This window comes from Carettochelys insculpta, chromosome 5 (genome assembly GCF_033958435.1).
Source record: "Carettochelys insculpta isolate YL-2023 chromosome 5, ASM3395843v1, whole genome shotgun sequence".
NCBI classification, from domain to species: Eukaryota; Metazoa; Chordata; order Testudines; family Carettochelyidae; genus Carettochelys; species Carettochelys insculpta.
The window spans coordinates 62,457,432-62,472,371 of NC_134141.1; the positions used below are offsets into that span (position 1 = coordinate 62,457,432).

The 14,940-nt window shown below is 41.2% G+C and overlaps 1 protein-coding gene across 2 annotated transcripts in view; it reads left to right on the forward strand.

Annotated features, from left to right (window-relative positions):
• Positions 1-14,940, forward strand: part of MCC (MCC regulator of Wnt signaling pathway) — a 377,449-nt gene that overhangs the window by 304,706 nt on the left and 57,803 nt on the right. For both annotated transcript variants that reach the window (XM_074995215.1, XM_074995216.1), the window contains 6 exons: positions 2,917-3,063; positions 3,413-3,502; positions 4,103-4,251; positions 7,138-7,278; positions 11,107-11,207; positions 14,576-14,759. In XM_074995215.1, coding sequence (XP_074851316.1) covers positions 2,917-3,063; positions 3,413-3,502; positions 4,103-4,251; positions 7,138-7,278; positions 11,107-11,207; positions 14,576-14,759 — 812 coding nt within the window. The remainder of the gene's footprint in view (positions 1-2,916; positions 3,064-3,412; positions 3,503-4,102; positions 4,252-7,137; positions 7,279-11,106; positions 11,208-14,575; positions 14,760-14,940) is intronic.

Genomic DNA, 14,940 nt, shown 5'->3' on the forward strand with positions numbered 1-14,940 from the left:
GCTTATTTGTTCCAATATTGAGACGCCAATGAATGAATATAAAAGGACAGGACAATTTTAAACTTGCCTGTAAATTAGTCTTCTCATAACTCGTACATCCACCAATCCAGAGAAACCTCCCCTTATAACATTTTTTTTCTCTCGATCCCTCTTGTCTGGTCTTCCTTTATTTTTTCTCTAGAATTACCATTACCCATAGCTTGGATATTTACTTCCTGAGGAGATGGCGCATTCAGCTCTATCAAGAAGGTTTTGGTGACCAGAAATAGTTAGTTGAGCTTCCTTTGGGCCCTCCAGTGGGTGGGGCAACTCAGTAATCAAATTTTGGATTGGTGAATGTATTCATTATGAGATCAGCTGTTGTACAGGTAAGAGAAATTTGTTGTATTTAACTACTCAAAATTACTTTGAGTAAATTCACTGTAAAATGGACACATTCTAAAATTTCATTTACAAATTTTAATTATTAATTCATCCTGTAATCTTATTAACTAAATCTCTGAATTTGTATGTGAAAAAGAGACAACACAGTTCTGGTTTTTGAGTGCTCTCTGTTTTCACTTCCGTGTACATTGATTAGGCTGTGCCTTGTGATTTTGACTGTGTTCTTTCCTGTTTAAAACTTTTTTTCTTGATTCATTTTTCCCATTACAAATATTGCTTTGCAACCCTTTTAGTTCATTCAGTAATCAGAAACCATAATCACTGCTCCATAGTAAAGTGTAGCCTAGAGGACTTATCTCTGTGTTAGGGTTCAGTTGCACTGTGAGGAGGATTTTGTATTATTGTCCATAGAAGGTGGCTTTAAAAATGTATGTATGTGCAAGACTGTCAACAGCATCAGGGGAACAATAATGACCACGTAGTTAAGATTTCTGACACTTTCGCTTTAACACGCTGTTTTTAGTTGTGTGTAACTTTGCAAGACTTTTAGCTGTGCATCTGAAATCTTCCAGGTTTGGCCTCTGGCCAGATGTGTGGTGGGTTCTTGTACAATATTTTGAATACAAGGTGAAGATAATTTTCTCATGAATACAGTCTTCTATATTTGTTTTCACACAGCTTTGCAGCCTAAATAACTGGGGAATGAAAGCCAGAGTTTGGAATTGAAATAGCCTTCTAAAGAGAGATGCTCTTGCTTATGTTAGTCAAATTTGATGCGGATTTGACTGAGGTCCAGTGGATGGTTTTTGGTTTTTTTAAATCTCAGTGTATCTGCACTGGTGTAAAAGTGACATGCATGAGCGTGGCTTACCTCAGTGCAACCCAGCCTGAATTATCAGCCGAAAATTATATATGTTATACATTGGCATTTTACGCTTACATGCACAGCTAACTTAACTGTCTGTGTACTGAAAATTCACTGAAGATGCTCATGTGCTGGCTTAAAGTTTCTGCAGACATTTGACTCCATTTCCATAGATGTTGCAAGATATAAAAGGGTTCATCAGTTGAATGCATTTTGTGTGAAGTTCTTAGCGTCCCACTCTCTGGGCAAACTATCAAATTATGCATCCAGTTAGCCTTTGTAATCATGTGTTACTGCTACCTTCATCCTTTCCTCTTTTCTTTCCCCTGCTATTGTTTTTTACACTTAATTGTGCTACCTTGTGTTAAATAAAATTGAAAGCTTTTGGAGGCAAGGCACAGGTCTTTGTGTGTCTGTACTGTGGGCATACTGAGACCACCACTCTTGATAGAAATTCTAAAAATTAATATCTGGAATAGTGTACTCTGAGAGCTCTGCTGCTGGGAAATGCTGAAACAAGTAGTTAATGCTTGAAATTTTAACCTATTTTTGATACTATTATAAATGTATGTCTAAAATCATACTTGTACAAGAATATAGAAATTGTAGTCTGAATTTTACAAATGACTGTGAGACAGGTCACACGCAATTAGGATTTTTGGCAAAATAACATCAGTTGTTCATTGGCTGTTCATTGTTCTTCTGGAAGCCACATGTAAATTAAATATGTAAGTTAAAAATAAACTGTCATTCAGGGAAATTTCCCCTTCCAACTGGAGAGAGTGTTTTTCCCCTTTTGCTTTGATGCCAGCATGTTAGTTGTGCAGAAAAATGAGCTCTGTTAATTTCCCCTGTGGTATAATTGCTTGTTCGAACAGGCCATTTATTCTTTGTTTGTTAAGTATTATTCTGAAGTAAACCCTATAATCTCTTACCCAGCAATACTATTTGGCTTCTTTAGGCCTTTTTTTTCCTTAGCCCTAAAACTATTTTGAGGTCAGTTCTGAATTTGTCTGGCATGTAATGAGGACAATGCAGCTTTTTATAAACTGTGTGGTTATTGAGAGCTTCAGCAAACTGTTGGGTGTCTTTTCTAGAAGTTTCCATTCTTGACATTACTCCTATTTAATTGTAGTTTTGAAAGTATGAATAAATTATTTATATTTCAATTAACTTTGGCCTTTTAATGCAGTGAAGTCATCCTGGGATATTTATGTATGAGAAATATTTCATCAGCTTTAGAGTCTCTCTTCAGGCAGTGAAGACCCTAGCCGTAGAATCTTTGTCTACTTACCAGGTTTTTACACTTGCTAATGTTAGTCCAAAGCATTATCTTAACTTCATTCCAAAGAAGAAGATTCTTATACAGATAATATTGTTGCCTTCAAGGGATTATATAAAACAAGCTGGAACTAAGAATTGTTCTATAGCAGCAGATCAAGGTATTTCCCCACTGAACAGGTTAGAAGGGGCTGGCAGTGGGCCGGGGGGGTGAGTTCTGAATCAATGTCCAACCTTCATGCATCCCTCTTTACATTAATCACAGGCCAAAGCGAAACTTCCCTGATCTTGCCAGTAGTCATCAGTTGGATGCTAGAGTGGGGGGAAAGAGAGAGGTAATTATCCAAGCAATAAAAGTGAACAAAGAATGTCACACTTGATTTTAGGTTCGGGAACTGCAAACCCGTTTACAGAGCATCCAGGCAACAGGCCCATCCAGCCCAGGGCGTCTCAGTTCTGCAAACCGACCTGTGAACCCCAGTACTGGAGAGCTGAGCACAAGCAGTAGCAGCAATGACATTCCTATTGCCAAGGTGAGCCGTTGTGTACTGCAGTACAGCCTCTCATTATCTGGAAGAAGCAGACTTCATTGTGCACAGCTGCTGTGCAAGCATGTGATTAACTGGGAAGTATCATCTAGAATCCCAGGGGTGTTTTCCAGGCCCCTTAGCAGGCCCATGAACTCGAGCTGCAGGAAGAGATAAAGTGCTAATAATTTTAAGTCCTTCTTAGTCACAACACAGATGCTGGCTTTCATTTATCAGCTTCATGTGTGATTTCCAAGCCTGGTAAATGTGTGAATGATGATTCATTTTGCATAGCTGTACATTACAAGGGGCAAAGGATGCCAGTCTGTAACTTGTGTAGCTTTGTGGCTTTTAGATTGCTGAACGGGTGAAGCTCTCAAAGACAAGGTCAGAGTCTTCATCGTCTGACCGACCTGTCCTAGGATCAGAAATCAGCAGCATAGGGGTGAGTGCTAATAATAAATCGAAATAACAAACTGCGCACACAGCTCATACTAATATGAGTTTTGCAGGAAAGAGCTGAGAGAGAGACTGTTATGCTGTTAAAAACAAAAACAGTTTCCTTCTACTTCAAAGCTAATTTTGTGGAAAAAATTTAACAGGAAAGAGAATAGTAATGTGTAATCCCCCCGTTTTACATTAACATAATCTATGCAGTTGCCATAAATTTGTGGTCAAGGACCAGGTTGTTGAAACCCTTGTTCATCTGAGTAATCATATTGATTTTGAAGGGTCCATAAATGTGCAGTGAGGATTATTTCACATAAGTAAGGATTATGCAGCTGCACCCAGGTAGGTCAGACATCTCTAGAAGCATACAATACCAAATTCTGCTCTGACAACACCAGTGTAAATCCAGGAGAACACCTTTGCTACTCTTTATTTATATTTGTGTACTGAGAGCAGCATTTGGCTCTGAGCCTTTTGCTCAGCTTTCTTGAAAATGTAGATGTTCTTCAGAGAACCTGTGTGTTGCATTTAAAACTATAGTATTTCTAAAAACTCGCTGTCCACTCACCGCAGGTTTGTTAACTACCCTGTGCAGGTGTCTAGCAGTGTGGCTGAACATTTGGCCCATTCTCTTCAAGACTGCTCCAACATCCAGGAAATCTTTCAGACGCTCTATTCACATGGATCTGCTATCTCTGAAAACAAAATCCGAGAGTTTGAAGTGGAAACTGAGAGGTTAAATAGGTAAGATAGAAGATTAGATGCACTTGTAGAATTCTGATAAGTTGATTTTTATCTTCATTATTGCCTCTCCTGTTGCAGCTCTAGCCCAGTCCACAGTTTAGTATGGCTTCCATTTGTATATTTTTATATGAATTCATTTTATATTAATACACCCCATTCTTTTCAGTGTGCTACAGAATTTCATGTTGACAACTCAAACATTGGAGAAGTTGTTACGGAAAGCTGAAACTTTCAATAGCTGGGAAGGGAATTTACGGGGCTTTAGGCAACTTGAAAATCTGCCATGAAGCCTCTATGAGCTCCATGCCAGTCCCAAGCCTGGATGAAGGAGGACGGTTGGTCAGATGTGTCGATGCGCTGACTGTCAAACAACAATACAAATGAAATCTGATTCCAGTACAACTAAATGATAAAAGATGCCAGCTCGGACGTCGCCTGGATAAACAAAGTCTGTGATACAAATCGAGTGATCAGGGTTGGATCAATAAGTTGGCTACTGAAAGAAAATTACAACTAACACACATGCTATCCATTGGAACATGGAACGTCCAAAAGCTGTGGGCAACTGGAAAATTAGAGCTGCTTCAGAAGAAGATGGAGAGATACCGATGCGATATACTTGGACTGACAGAGATGCGTTGGACGGGATCAAGAGAGAGAGATGGTGGCGAAGCCATTTGGTCAGGAAACGAAATGAAGCATGAAGCAGGAGTTGGATTCCTTCTTAGCAAAACAGCTAGAAGAGCATTATTAGGATACAAACCGATGAGTGCAAGAATGATGGTAGCAAGATTCGAAGCAAAACCATTCAACATCTCAGTCATTCAGGTGTACGCACCCACGTCGGGCAGTACAGAGGAAGAGACTGGGCTACTGTATAAAGACTTGACAAAGATGGTGGAGGAGAATACCGAAGAAAGATGTGTTGATCATCATAGGAGATTGGAATGCGAAAGTTGGAACAGATAACAAAGGTTCGGAGAGAGTCATGGGAAGGTTTGGATATGGAGAAAGAAAAGAAAAAGGTGAGAAACTACTAGAGTTTGCTACAGAGCTGAGATGGTGATCTGCAACACAAGATTCTAACAAAAGGACTGTAGGAAGTGGATGTGGCGATCGAATGACGGGAAGTCCAAGAATATGATAGATATGATTTTGGTAAGAAGAAGATGGATAACATCAGCATAGCAGTGACGAACTTTCCAAGGAGCAGATATAGACTCAGACCACAGTCTAGTGATCGCAAACATCAAGATAAAATTCAAGCAAATGTAAGATGCAGTTTAAGAAAAGAGGAGGCGTGGCAAGGCTATGTGAGGAAGAAACAGGGAATGCATACAGAGCAACGCACAAAGAGAAGATTAAGAATATGACCACAGAGAAAGACCTAGATAGAGGCAACTTGGCAAACTCAGGGGTTTATTCTGGCAACTGAGGAACCCTCAACAGAAGGATGCAAAGAAATTTGGCTTATTAGGGAGGACACAGATGATCTCCAACTTTGTATCTCAGATAATGAGTCTTTTTGGGGTAGATATGACTACAATTTTGGGATTCCTTGGCCAGGTTTAAGACCTCCAGGCAGGAATTCTTAGCCCTCATAGAAGAGGAAAGAATGATGCCAGTCTCTCCAGACAGCATCAGATGCAACAGATGTGGTGAGAACCATTTCTTCTGCTCTTGGCTTCACTTCTTGGGTCTCCCTTACGAGGCCTAGCTATCAGTTCAGGACCTCCCTCTTCGAAGTCTCCTTACTATTTTAGCAGCAGATGGATATGCGACTGAACATCCTGAGGAACTGAAGGGCACCACTCCAGTCTTTGAGTCTCAGTCTTCTGCTTGTTTCTAGGAAGCACTTCTGGGCCCAACACAACTACCGCAGCTCTTGGCTCGGCCTCTGAGACGGGAACCCTATAAAAGAAAAGGGAAAGGTTACTAGCATCATCAACCACTTCCATCCAACTCAACTTCTCAGCTGGGGTCCCATAGGTACACCAGTAGACCCAAGAAGGTCTTCTGAAGATGTGTCCAAGGGCACAATACCAGTTCCTGTCTCCCATTTTTGGACTGATGGACTGGCTTCAGCTCAGCATGATTCTGTAAAGCATTGGGTTTCTAAATGCCAAATACAATGGCAATCAGCTATCCCCTTGAGTTGTATGCATTGCTTGTGCTCCAGAGACATTACAAGTTGGTTTAAGACAAGATGCAAATGTAACCAAAGATAGGAGGGCTAGGCATATGGAGTCGTTAAGTATAATGATAAAAAGACCACACCATTCTATAGGCTTACTGCAGTGAGGGAGCAACAGAGAATTCAAAAAGTGGTGTTTTATTCTTTGATTCTTCAGATTTGGAGCGAGGTGAGGGGGGAGGGTGAGATTGCCCCAGATCTAAGAAACATCCTCCTGTGCTCTTGTCACAGTACATAGACAGTAGGCTACGTCTCCATTTGCCCACTTCTTCAGGGGGGCATGGTAATCAGGGTGATGGGAGATTACTAATAAAGTGCTGCGATGCATTAGAAGATTTTTGGGGAGTAAAGGCACTTCGAAGTAGTGCGGGCGCATTGAAGTGCCCATGTCTACATGCATGCCAGCACTTAGAAGTTTGACACTTAGAAGTTGCCACGGGGGAGAATTCTTCTAATGAAATGCTGCATATGCATTGCAGCACTTCATTAGTAATCTCCCATCACCCTGATTACCAGGCCCCGCTCAAAGAAGGGGCAAGTGTAGACGTAGCCTGATGTATTTAGCTGTAGTACTTTAAAATATCACTGGCCAAATGTTCTTTGACATTGTATGCTGGGATCAGTTTGGTGTATTCAAGACAAATAGACTTCCTGCTCTGCTTAGAGGCTAAAAATTATTTCCTTCTCTACAGCCGTATTGAACACTTAAAATCTCAGAATGACTTGTTGACAATCACACTGGAGGAGTGCAAGAGCAATGCTGAGAGGATGAGCATGCTGGTTGGAAAATATGAGTCCAATGCCACAGCACTCAGACTTGCACTGCAGTACAGGTATGTAAATACGTGGGCCTGGGAATTTCAGCCTAAAAAGTGAGTGGACAAGACTTGCTACAGAACTGCAGGAGATAAAGCTGCTGTTCTGCAATAGTAAACTAGCTTCTGTTCCATTGTGGTGTAAGTTATAATGCACTGGTTAGGTAATGTTCACAGGAAAGCTACATGTATTTATTGTCCAATACTTAGCTATAGGCAGAGGAGTTTCATCAGGGATGAGTTTAGCTCTGTCACACTAAGTAGCTTTACCTCTTTTCTGTTAGTTCTAAACTTCAGTCTGTCTAAGAGAAGATTTGTTTCGTTTTTCTGCCTCTTTTTCATATGTGCATGAAACAACCATTTCAAGTTTTAATGATGGAGGAAGTAAAGAAATTGTGATGATGACAATAAGCAACTTGCGGTGTTGATGGGATGGACATTGCTGGGCATATTTTTCTAAAATTTCTTTAGCTGGAAAAAAGGAAGCTGTGTCTGAGATGTGAAGACTGCGTCTTGCCCTGTTTGAGGTGTTGGGTACTTGCAGTCCAGAGCCCTATCACGTAGGCAGCTATGATCATTAGCTGTCCCAACAAGAGGTTAAAGATTCTCTAGGTAAAATTATAGAGCTTCCTTTTCACACTTTAGCAGTTATCCTACCAGCTGAAAGTTAGGGCGCATTGGAGAAGCATTGTGAAGGAGCTTGTGTCGTAGGTGTCTGTGCTTTAACTGTCCATTGGGTAAATAAGATACTTCAGTTTCTCCTGCTCTCAGTCTGGCATCTTTTACAAGCTTGATTGTGTAAAGAAAGAACCCACTATGCCCACTGACTTCTGTGATTTAAAGTTGGGATCCTTTGGAACTGTGAGGTACGTCTCTTGGGATTTGGTCCCAAATAACTATATTTGCTTTAATGTCTGGAGTAGTATTTCCCAAACCAGTTGGGCCATAGAACACTTTGAGCTTGCAATATATTGATGGAACACATACATGCTGGTTGAGTGGAGGGTTTCACAGTGAAAAATTGCCACACACAGTGCTCAAAAGTTGATTTAAAAGAGTTAGTTTCCTTAGATGTCTTTTATTTTACAAAGAGCAGAAGATAACAAGAGAAAATCATCTGAATGAACAGCTAATGTCCTTCTGATAGGAGGACGGTTAGCAACCCTATAATTAAGTATAAAAATTAGAAATTAAGTACAAACCCAAAACAAAACTTTAACATAACAGTCAAAAGAAGGATGGTTAATGTCGTTCTTTCGTATAAGAAGTATTATTTAAAAAAGGACTCTCCTTCCTTAAAGCTTAAACATTTTTATGAAAAAGAAATGCTAAACAAATTAGGTATGGAAAATTATTTTCAAATGTTGTTTTTATAAATTCATTTTTACAGAAAACTACTAGAAAATAAAAATAAGGAGCATTTGAGAGGGTTTTTTTTTTTTTAAATGGGAAGAGTGTTTTTGCATCTTTTGATCTCAACTCCACTTAATATTAGGACTGATGCTGGAGAGTTGGCTCCTCAGATCTGGCGCAGCATCATGTGATTTCTCTGAACACAACTCCTGCCGAAACAATCTGAATTGACTCTGAGGCCATGTCTACACAAGCCCAAGTCTTCGAAATGGCGATGCAAATGGCCATTTCGAAGACTACTAATGAGGCTCTGAAATACATGTTCAGCACCTCATTAGCATGACGCTGACCGCAGCACTTTGAAATTGCCATGGCTGACTGCCGTGCGGCTTGTCCAGATGGAACTCCTTTTCAAAAGGACCCCGCCAACTTCAAAATCCGCTTGATAGGAATAAAGGGATTTCGAAGTTGGCGGGGTCCTTTCGAAAAGAAGCCCCGTCTGGGCGAGCTGTGGCAATTTTGAAGTGCCGCAGCTGGAGGCATGCTAATGAGGCACTGAATATGTATTTCAGTGCCTCGTTAGTAGTCTTCGAAATGGCCATTTGTATGGCCATTTTGAAGATTTGGGCTAGTGTAGATGTAGCCTGATTGTTTTGAAAAGAGTCACGTAATAACAACTATACTTTTATAATGTGTTATAAATGTTAATATGCCTACAATCTAAATACCCTTAAAATACCTTAGTATTTTTGGTACACAGAATTTCATATTTACTATTTTAGAAGAAAGAAGTATTGCTAGCATTAACATTTTTTCACAGAGTACCTATTCACATCATGTGGAACACCGGTGTTCCATGGATCACAGTTTGGGAAATGCTGCTCTGGAGCATTCTTTCGACCATGATTAGTTTTGAGCAAACACTTGTGGCATGTTTAAAGGAGATTGACCTTGAATAAATTTTAGATTTTTTTTTAAACATATTAAACAAAGCAGAAACGAGTGGTTCCCAGATGTGTTCTGTAGTGATCTCCTTGGAAGTGGGGAAATGAATTTAAGGAGACTCTTACTATTTGGATTTGTTTTTCACATAGTGTCAGAAGAATGTAAGATTTTTGATAAGGTTTTTGAGCAATATGTAGAATTGGTAAGGTAATTTCACAAGACATAGCTCCACTGTCCGTCAGATTACTGTCTTGTATAAGTCATACGTCTGAAAAAAGACAAGCTCAACTCTCACTGGTCATTCCACCTCTCCATTTCCTAATATTCAGTGAGTTAGGGCCAACCTCTGGACACCATTCAAGGCTGCATGTTCAGGGGAGGCTTGTTTGTTGATGGGAGAAGTCTCAGGGAAATGGAATGTCCAAGTTCAAATCTCCCCTTTGGAAAAATGATTTAACTCAGGGCTTTCCTCTTGCACCTGAATACCCTAGCCACCAGACCCGACATGGTTCTGGGATGGGGCTCTCTCAAGCTCTTTTACTGGGATATGGGGGTTGGATGCAGGGGTTTGTGCAGGCTCTGGTCTTGAGCCAGGGGGTTGAGAATGTGGGAGAGGTTCTGTGCCTAGCCTGGGGCCGGGGGTTGGGGTGCAGGCTCTTGGAGGGAGTTTGGGTGTTTGGGGAGTTTAAGAAAGAAAGAAAGAAAAGTGTGTCTGTTTACTCTTGTTATGGGAAAAATGAGATGAAGGATCAATTCCTCAAGCAAGTTACATTGGCATATATATATTGTTAAGGTGGTGTGTCACACAACTTACGAGGAGAAGCTGAAGAAACTGGTTTGTCTGCATGACAGCCTGGCCTCCATTCCCTCCCCTACCTCGCACAGCAGGCAGGAGGCTCCCAGGGTTCAGGGGAGGCAGTTGCAAGGCAGAAGGCAGGAGAAGCACAGGGCTGTGTGGTGAGAGGAGGGAAACAGCTAAAGTGCTCCCAGCCAAACAAGTAAAATATCACCGGTCAGAGGCTTCAGATCTACCATGAGATCCTATTCCATTGGTTGGTGACCACTTGTGTAAATAGTCACTGGAACAGGACTTGAACATAGGCCTTCCCCTGCTCAGGTGAGTGTTGTAACCAAGGAGGGTGTTCTGCTCTCCTGCTGACACTGGTCCATTTTGGTTAAAATACACAGTCAGTGGTCCAGAGAAGGAGAGAGTGACTCTAACTTAGCATACTCTCGTGGGGAGTGGGACGTTCAAGTGTGCAATGTTTCATTGGACCCAGAACAGGCTTTCTAACAACTTCTGTTCACTGAATATTTCCAAAGGTTCAGATTTGCTCAGAACTAGACCCAGTTTTTGTCTCGTTTTCGGAACTGCCATCCAATCAATCAATCAATTACTGACCCAGCTGTAGTCCTGTAATGTCCCTGCTATTGTACAACTAGAAGGGAATGGCTTAGTTCTTCAGCTGCCGTTTGTCCAATGTTGATTGCTGATATTGATTCTCTTGTCCAAGTCGCAACTATTGTGTTTTGGTGTTTTTATTTCAGCGAACAGTGCATAGAAGCCTATGAGCTGCTGCTGGCGTTGGCAGAAAGTGAACAGAGTCTCATTCTTGGTCAGTTCAGAGCTGCAGGCGTTGGGTCTGTCGGTAAGATCTCAATGAGTCACTCTCTAAACCCCATTCTGCCTTTTAGTTATCATTGATCAGTTTACAAGGGCTGGTTGCAACAGTCAATCATCCCCTGGCAGTTTGCTACCCACCAGTCAAGTATTTGCTTATTTTCATTAAGTTTAATTGAATCAATAAAATGTTTGACATGCACAAAATGTAGAATGAGAACCAAAACAAAATATTGCATACGAGTTAAAATAGACTGTGTGTGATATTACAGGAGATGCATATTCTGGACTTGGGGGGATGGGGGCATTACTTTTGATGGGTAATAGCCATATGCTAAGCAGAGTGATTAAACTGATACTTCCAGGCAAGCACTTCACATACTGAATGCAGTTGTTTGAGTTACATAATTTGTAATTACCACAGTCGTGTACATAGCCAGTGTATTTGCCCACAAAAATTGTATGTGTTATAAAAATCTAGTCTTAAATCTGTACACTCAACTGTGCCATAATACGGATAAAATACCACATGCCTTCTTTACCTCTAAGCTCCCTTTGTATGCGTGTGTGTTAATATATTCATTCTCGCCTTTTGCTTCATGGACTTAGCTTTCAGCCCCTTGTCTTCTTTTTTTTTTATTTCATTTTGTTATTAGGAACAAACACTGGCACTCGTTAAAACTGCTATTGAAAATGTTCTTTAGGGCATGGTGTCTCCGTAATAACAGAATTAACTTGTTTATTGATCCATTTTCAGCATGGGTACATGTGAGTTTTGTTCATGTAAAGGTTCTGTTTATTGCCAGAAGATATGTGTTTGCACTATGAAACTAACTCTTTACAGAGGCTTTGCACTCTTACTGATGGGAGGTGGTCATAGTAGAAATCTGGGGTCTTACAGGGAGGCAGGGTATTGGGTAAGGGATATGAAATCTTCAGAGATGCAAAAATAGCTTTCCATCCTGTGCTAGGACCTAGGCGTTGCCTAGACAGTAATTTATAGCACTGGGTTCCCAAGAATCACGGAAATGTAAACTGAGAGCTTTTAAGGAGCAAATGACCAGCTGGTTTCATAGCCACAAGACAGATGAGTCTGCAGACTAGATGCAGTGATCCACAGTTCCTTTGCTCTTTCCAAACACTTTACTTTGCCTGTCTCCTAGTGCTTTGTGCGAGTCTTTGTGTAGGTGAGTTTATCCGTGCAGAGTGTGTCATGTAGGAAAGGTCATAGCAAATACTTTTTTTAATTATTATTTGTCCTTTTTCTCTAGAATCTTGGCAGTCTGGTATTGACTTTGTACTGCTGTTGCTTTATGATAGGGCATTAGGGTTTAGATTTTGTTTTAAATAGCAGGGCATGAAGTAAATTCCAGAAAAGATAAAGGTTTTGTCTCCATATTCAGGTTATAAAAGACATTTACTTTGATATCTGCTGTCAACTTTTTTTTAATGGTACTCCTCACATCCTGTAGTGGAGACTCTGCCGGTATTTCCTTAACAAATCTTGTTTTTCAGAAGATTATTGCTTTGCTGTGAAACTTTACTTCACTATGAAATTTGGTCAGAAGAATCTTGGCCTGCCAAAAGTTACTATTTTGCATTAGTTTAAAGTAAAAATTAGTTTGGTCTAATTAAAGTGATACACAAAACAACCCCTGCACCCAACCTTGGGAGCCATCCCATCGTATCGTGAAAATAGACATTCCAAATTCACACAGAGCTATCTCCTCCATAGGTGAGTGGGGGCAGGTGGGAGGGAAGCCAGGGAGAGGTGATTTCCTGTGGCAGACTCAAATGCTGCTGTCTGCCACTTGTCCCCTGCCCCGGGTAATCCCCAGCCAGGCTGGTCGAGGAGTGGGTCGGAGGTGAGGTTGGGGGCAATGCAAATCATTACTATAGACATTAGGCTGATTGAGGATGGGGCCAGGGAAAGGGGCAGGGCCTGCAGACGCAGATGGGGGTTGCCCAGAGCCCCATGCCTGGGACGCTGTGTGGGAGGGTGTTGCCCTGGGCCCCGCTCTCCCCTCGGGACTGCCCTGTTCACGCATATCCCAGAAAATGTCGATATTAATGATTTGTACAGCACCACAAATGTGAGTGTGATGGCCTGATAAAATAATAAATTTGGTGCCAAATCCTAATTCCCTTATTCAGGCTCTTTTGGGTAACACTACCATAGGCTTTAAAGAACAATTTCTTGGAGAACTGACCAGGTAAAGTCTGAGTAAGCACCTCAGGAGTTGGTCTGAGAATAGAAATGTAGAATAAGGTACTGACTTCACATTCACCGAGTCCTGGATTGTCTCTACATCCTGGTATTTGAGATAATGACCATGACAGTCTCTGGTGTTATCCGAAAACCCAGAACAGGACCGAGAGCGTTGACATAATATTATGACGTTTAAGTTTTGTATGAGATTGTTTTATTGCATGCGTGAAAAGTGTTCAAGTTTCAATAGCCAAGGAGAAAAGCCAGGAAGGACAGTATGAAATCTTGTGTTATTCCTTCTGCAGTATCCAGGACCAGTAGCTTGATTGACTGGAGGATATTGCACAATTCACCACTTTGAATTTCATGGCATTTTCTGATTTTTTGCTTATCAATTTTTGATACTACGCTAGCACTGAGATCCCAACTCTAATTGAGGCCCCATTGTGCCAGACTCTGCACGAACATACACAGTTCCTGCTTTGAAGGCCTTGCAGTCTGTTAGACAAGAAAGGCAAAAAGGTGGAAGGGGAAGCTGGGGCACAATGAGGTCCAAAACCTTGCCGAAAGTCCCCCAGGTGATCAGAGCTGGGAATGGAACATGGGTATCCCAACTCCCAGTCCATTGCTCTCTCCACTAGAACATGCTGCCTCTCAGTGCCTGGTGTATCCTTATTGTTGGCAGCACAGGTAATGTGGCTATGAAGAGCAATGGGGATTTATAACAGCGTCCCTTCATGGGAGAATACAAGGGAATTTTTCCTGCTTGGTCTCAAGGTGATGTGCCCAGCCAGCCCACTCCTGTTCGCTAGTACTCAATTTTAATGGTGTCTTAAGAACAGTTAATATTCAAGAGCATGTGACTTATTTAGCAAACATAAAGTGTGGGTGTGCCATGTTTGGCTCATATGAGGATAAAGCACAGTCTTGCACAGATCAAACCATCTCTTATTTGTCCTGCCTGATGGCAGTGCTGAGTGTGTTTTTATGTCTAGCAGAGAACACATGAATACATGTCTTAGGTTTTCTCTTTTTCACTGAATTAGTTTCATTTAGATCACAAATTTCTGATGAGGTGTTAACATCATAACGTAAATGGATATATCTTTACGAGTCTGTATTCTGTTATTAATTTTTATTTTGGTTGTTGAAGCTCTGATGCTGATTTTTTTTTGCCTGCAAACTAGGGGAACAAACGGGTGATGAGAACATTACCCAGATGCTCAAGAGAGCTCATGACTGCAGGAAGACAGCTGAGAATGCAGCAAAAGCCCTGCTGATGAAATTAGACGGTAGCTGTGGGGGAGCCTATGCAGTCACTGGCTGTAGTGTACAGCCCTGGGAGAGCCTGTCATCCAACAGCCACACCAGGTAACAGCAGCTCATTGAAGCTATTAATCCCCAAGCCTTTGGTTCCAGACCTAAGTAGATTACGTTGTGTTCCATTTACTCAGCTATCCATTCTCATGTCAGTCTGCTGCATTCTTTTTGTTTTTGTTTTTTTGTTTTGTTTTTTTTTTAAATCACCACTACTATGCTTCAGTGAGCTTCT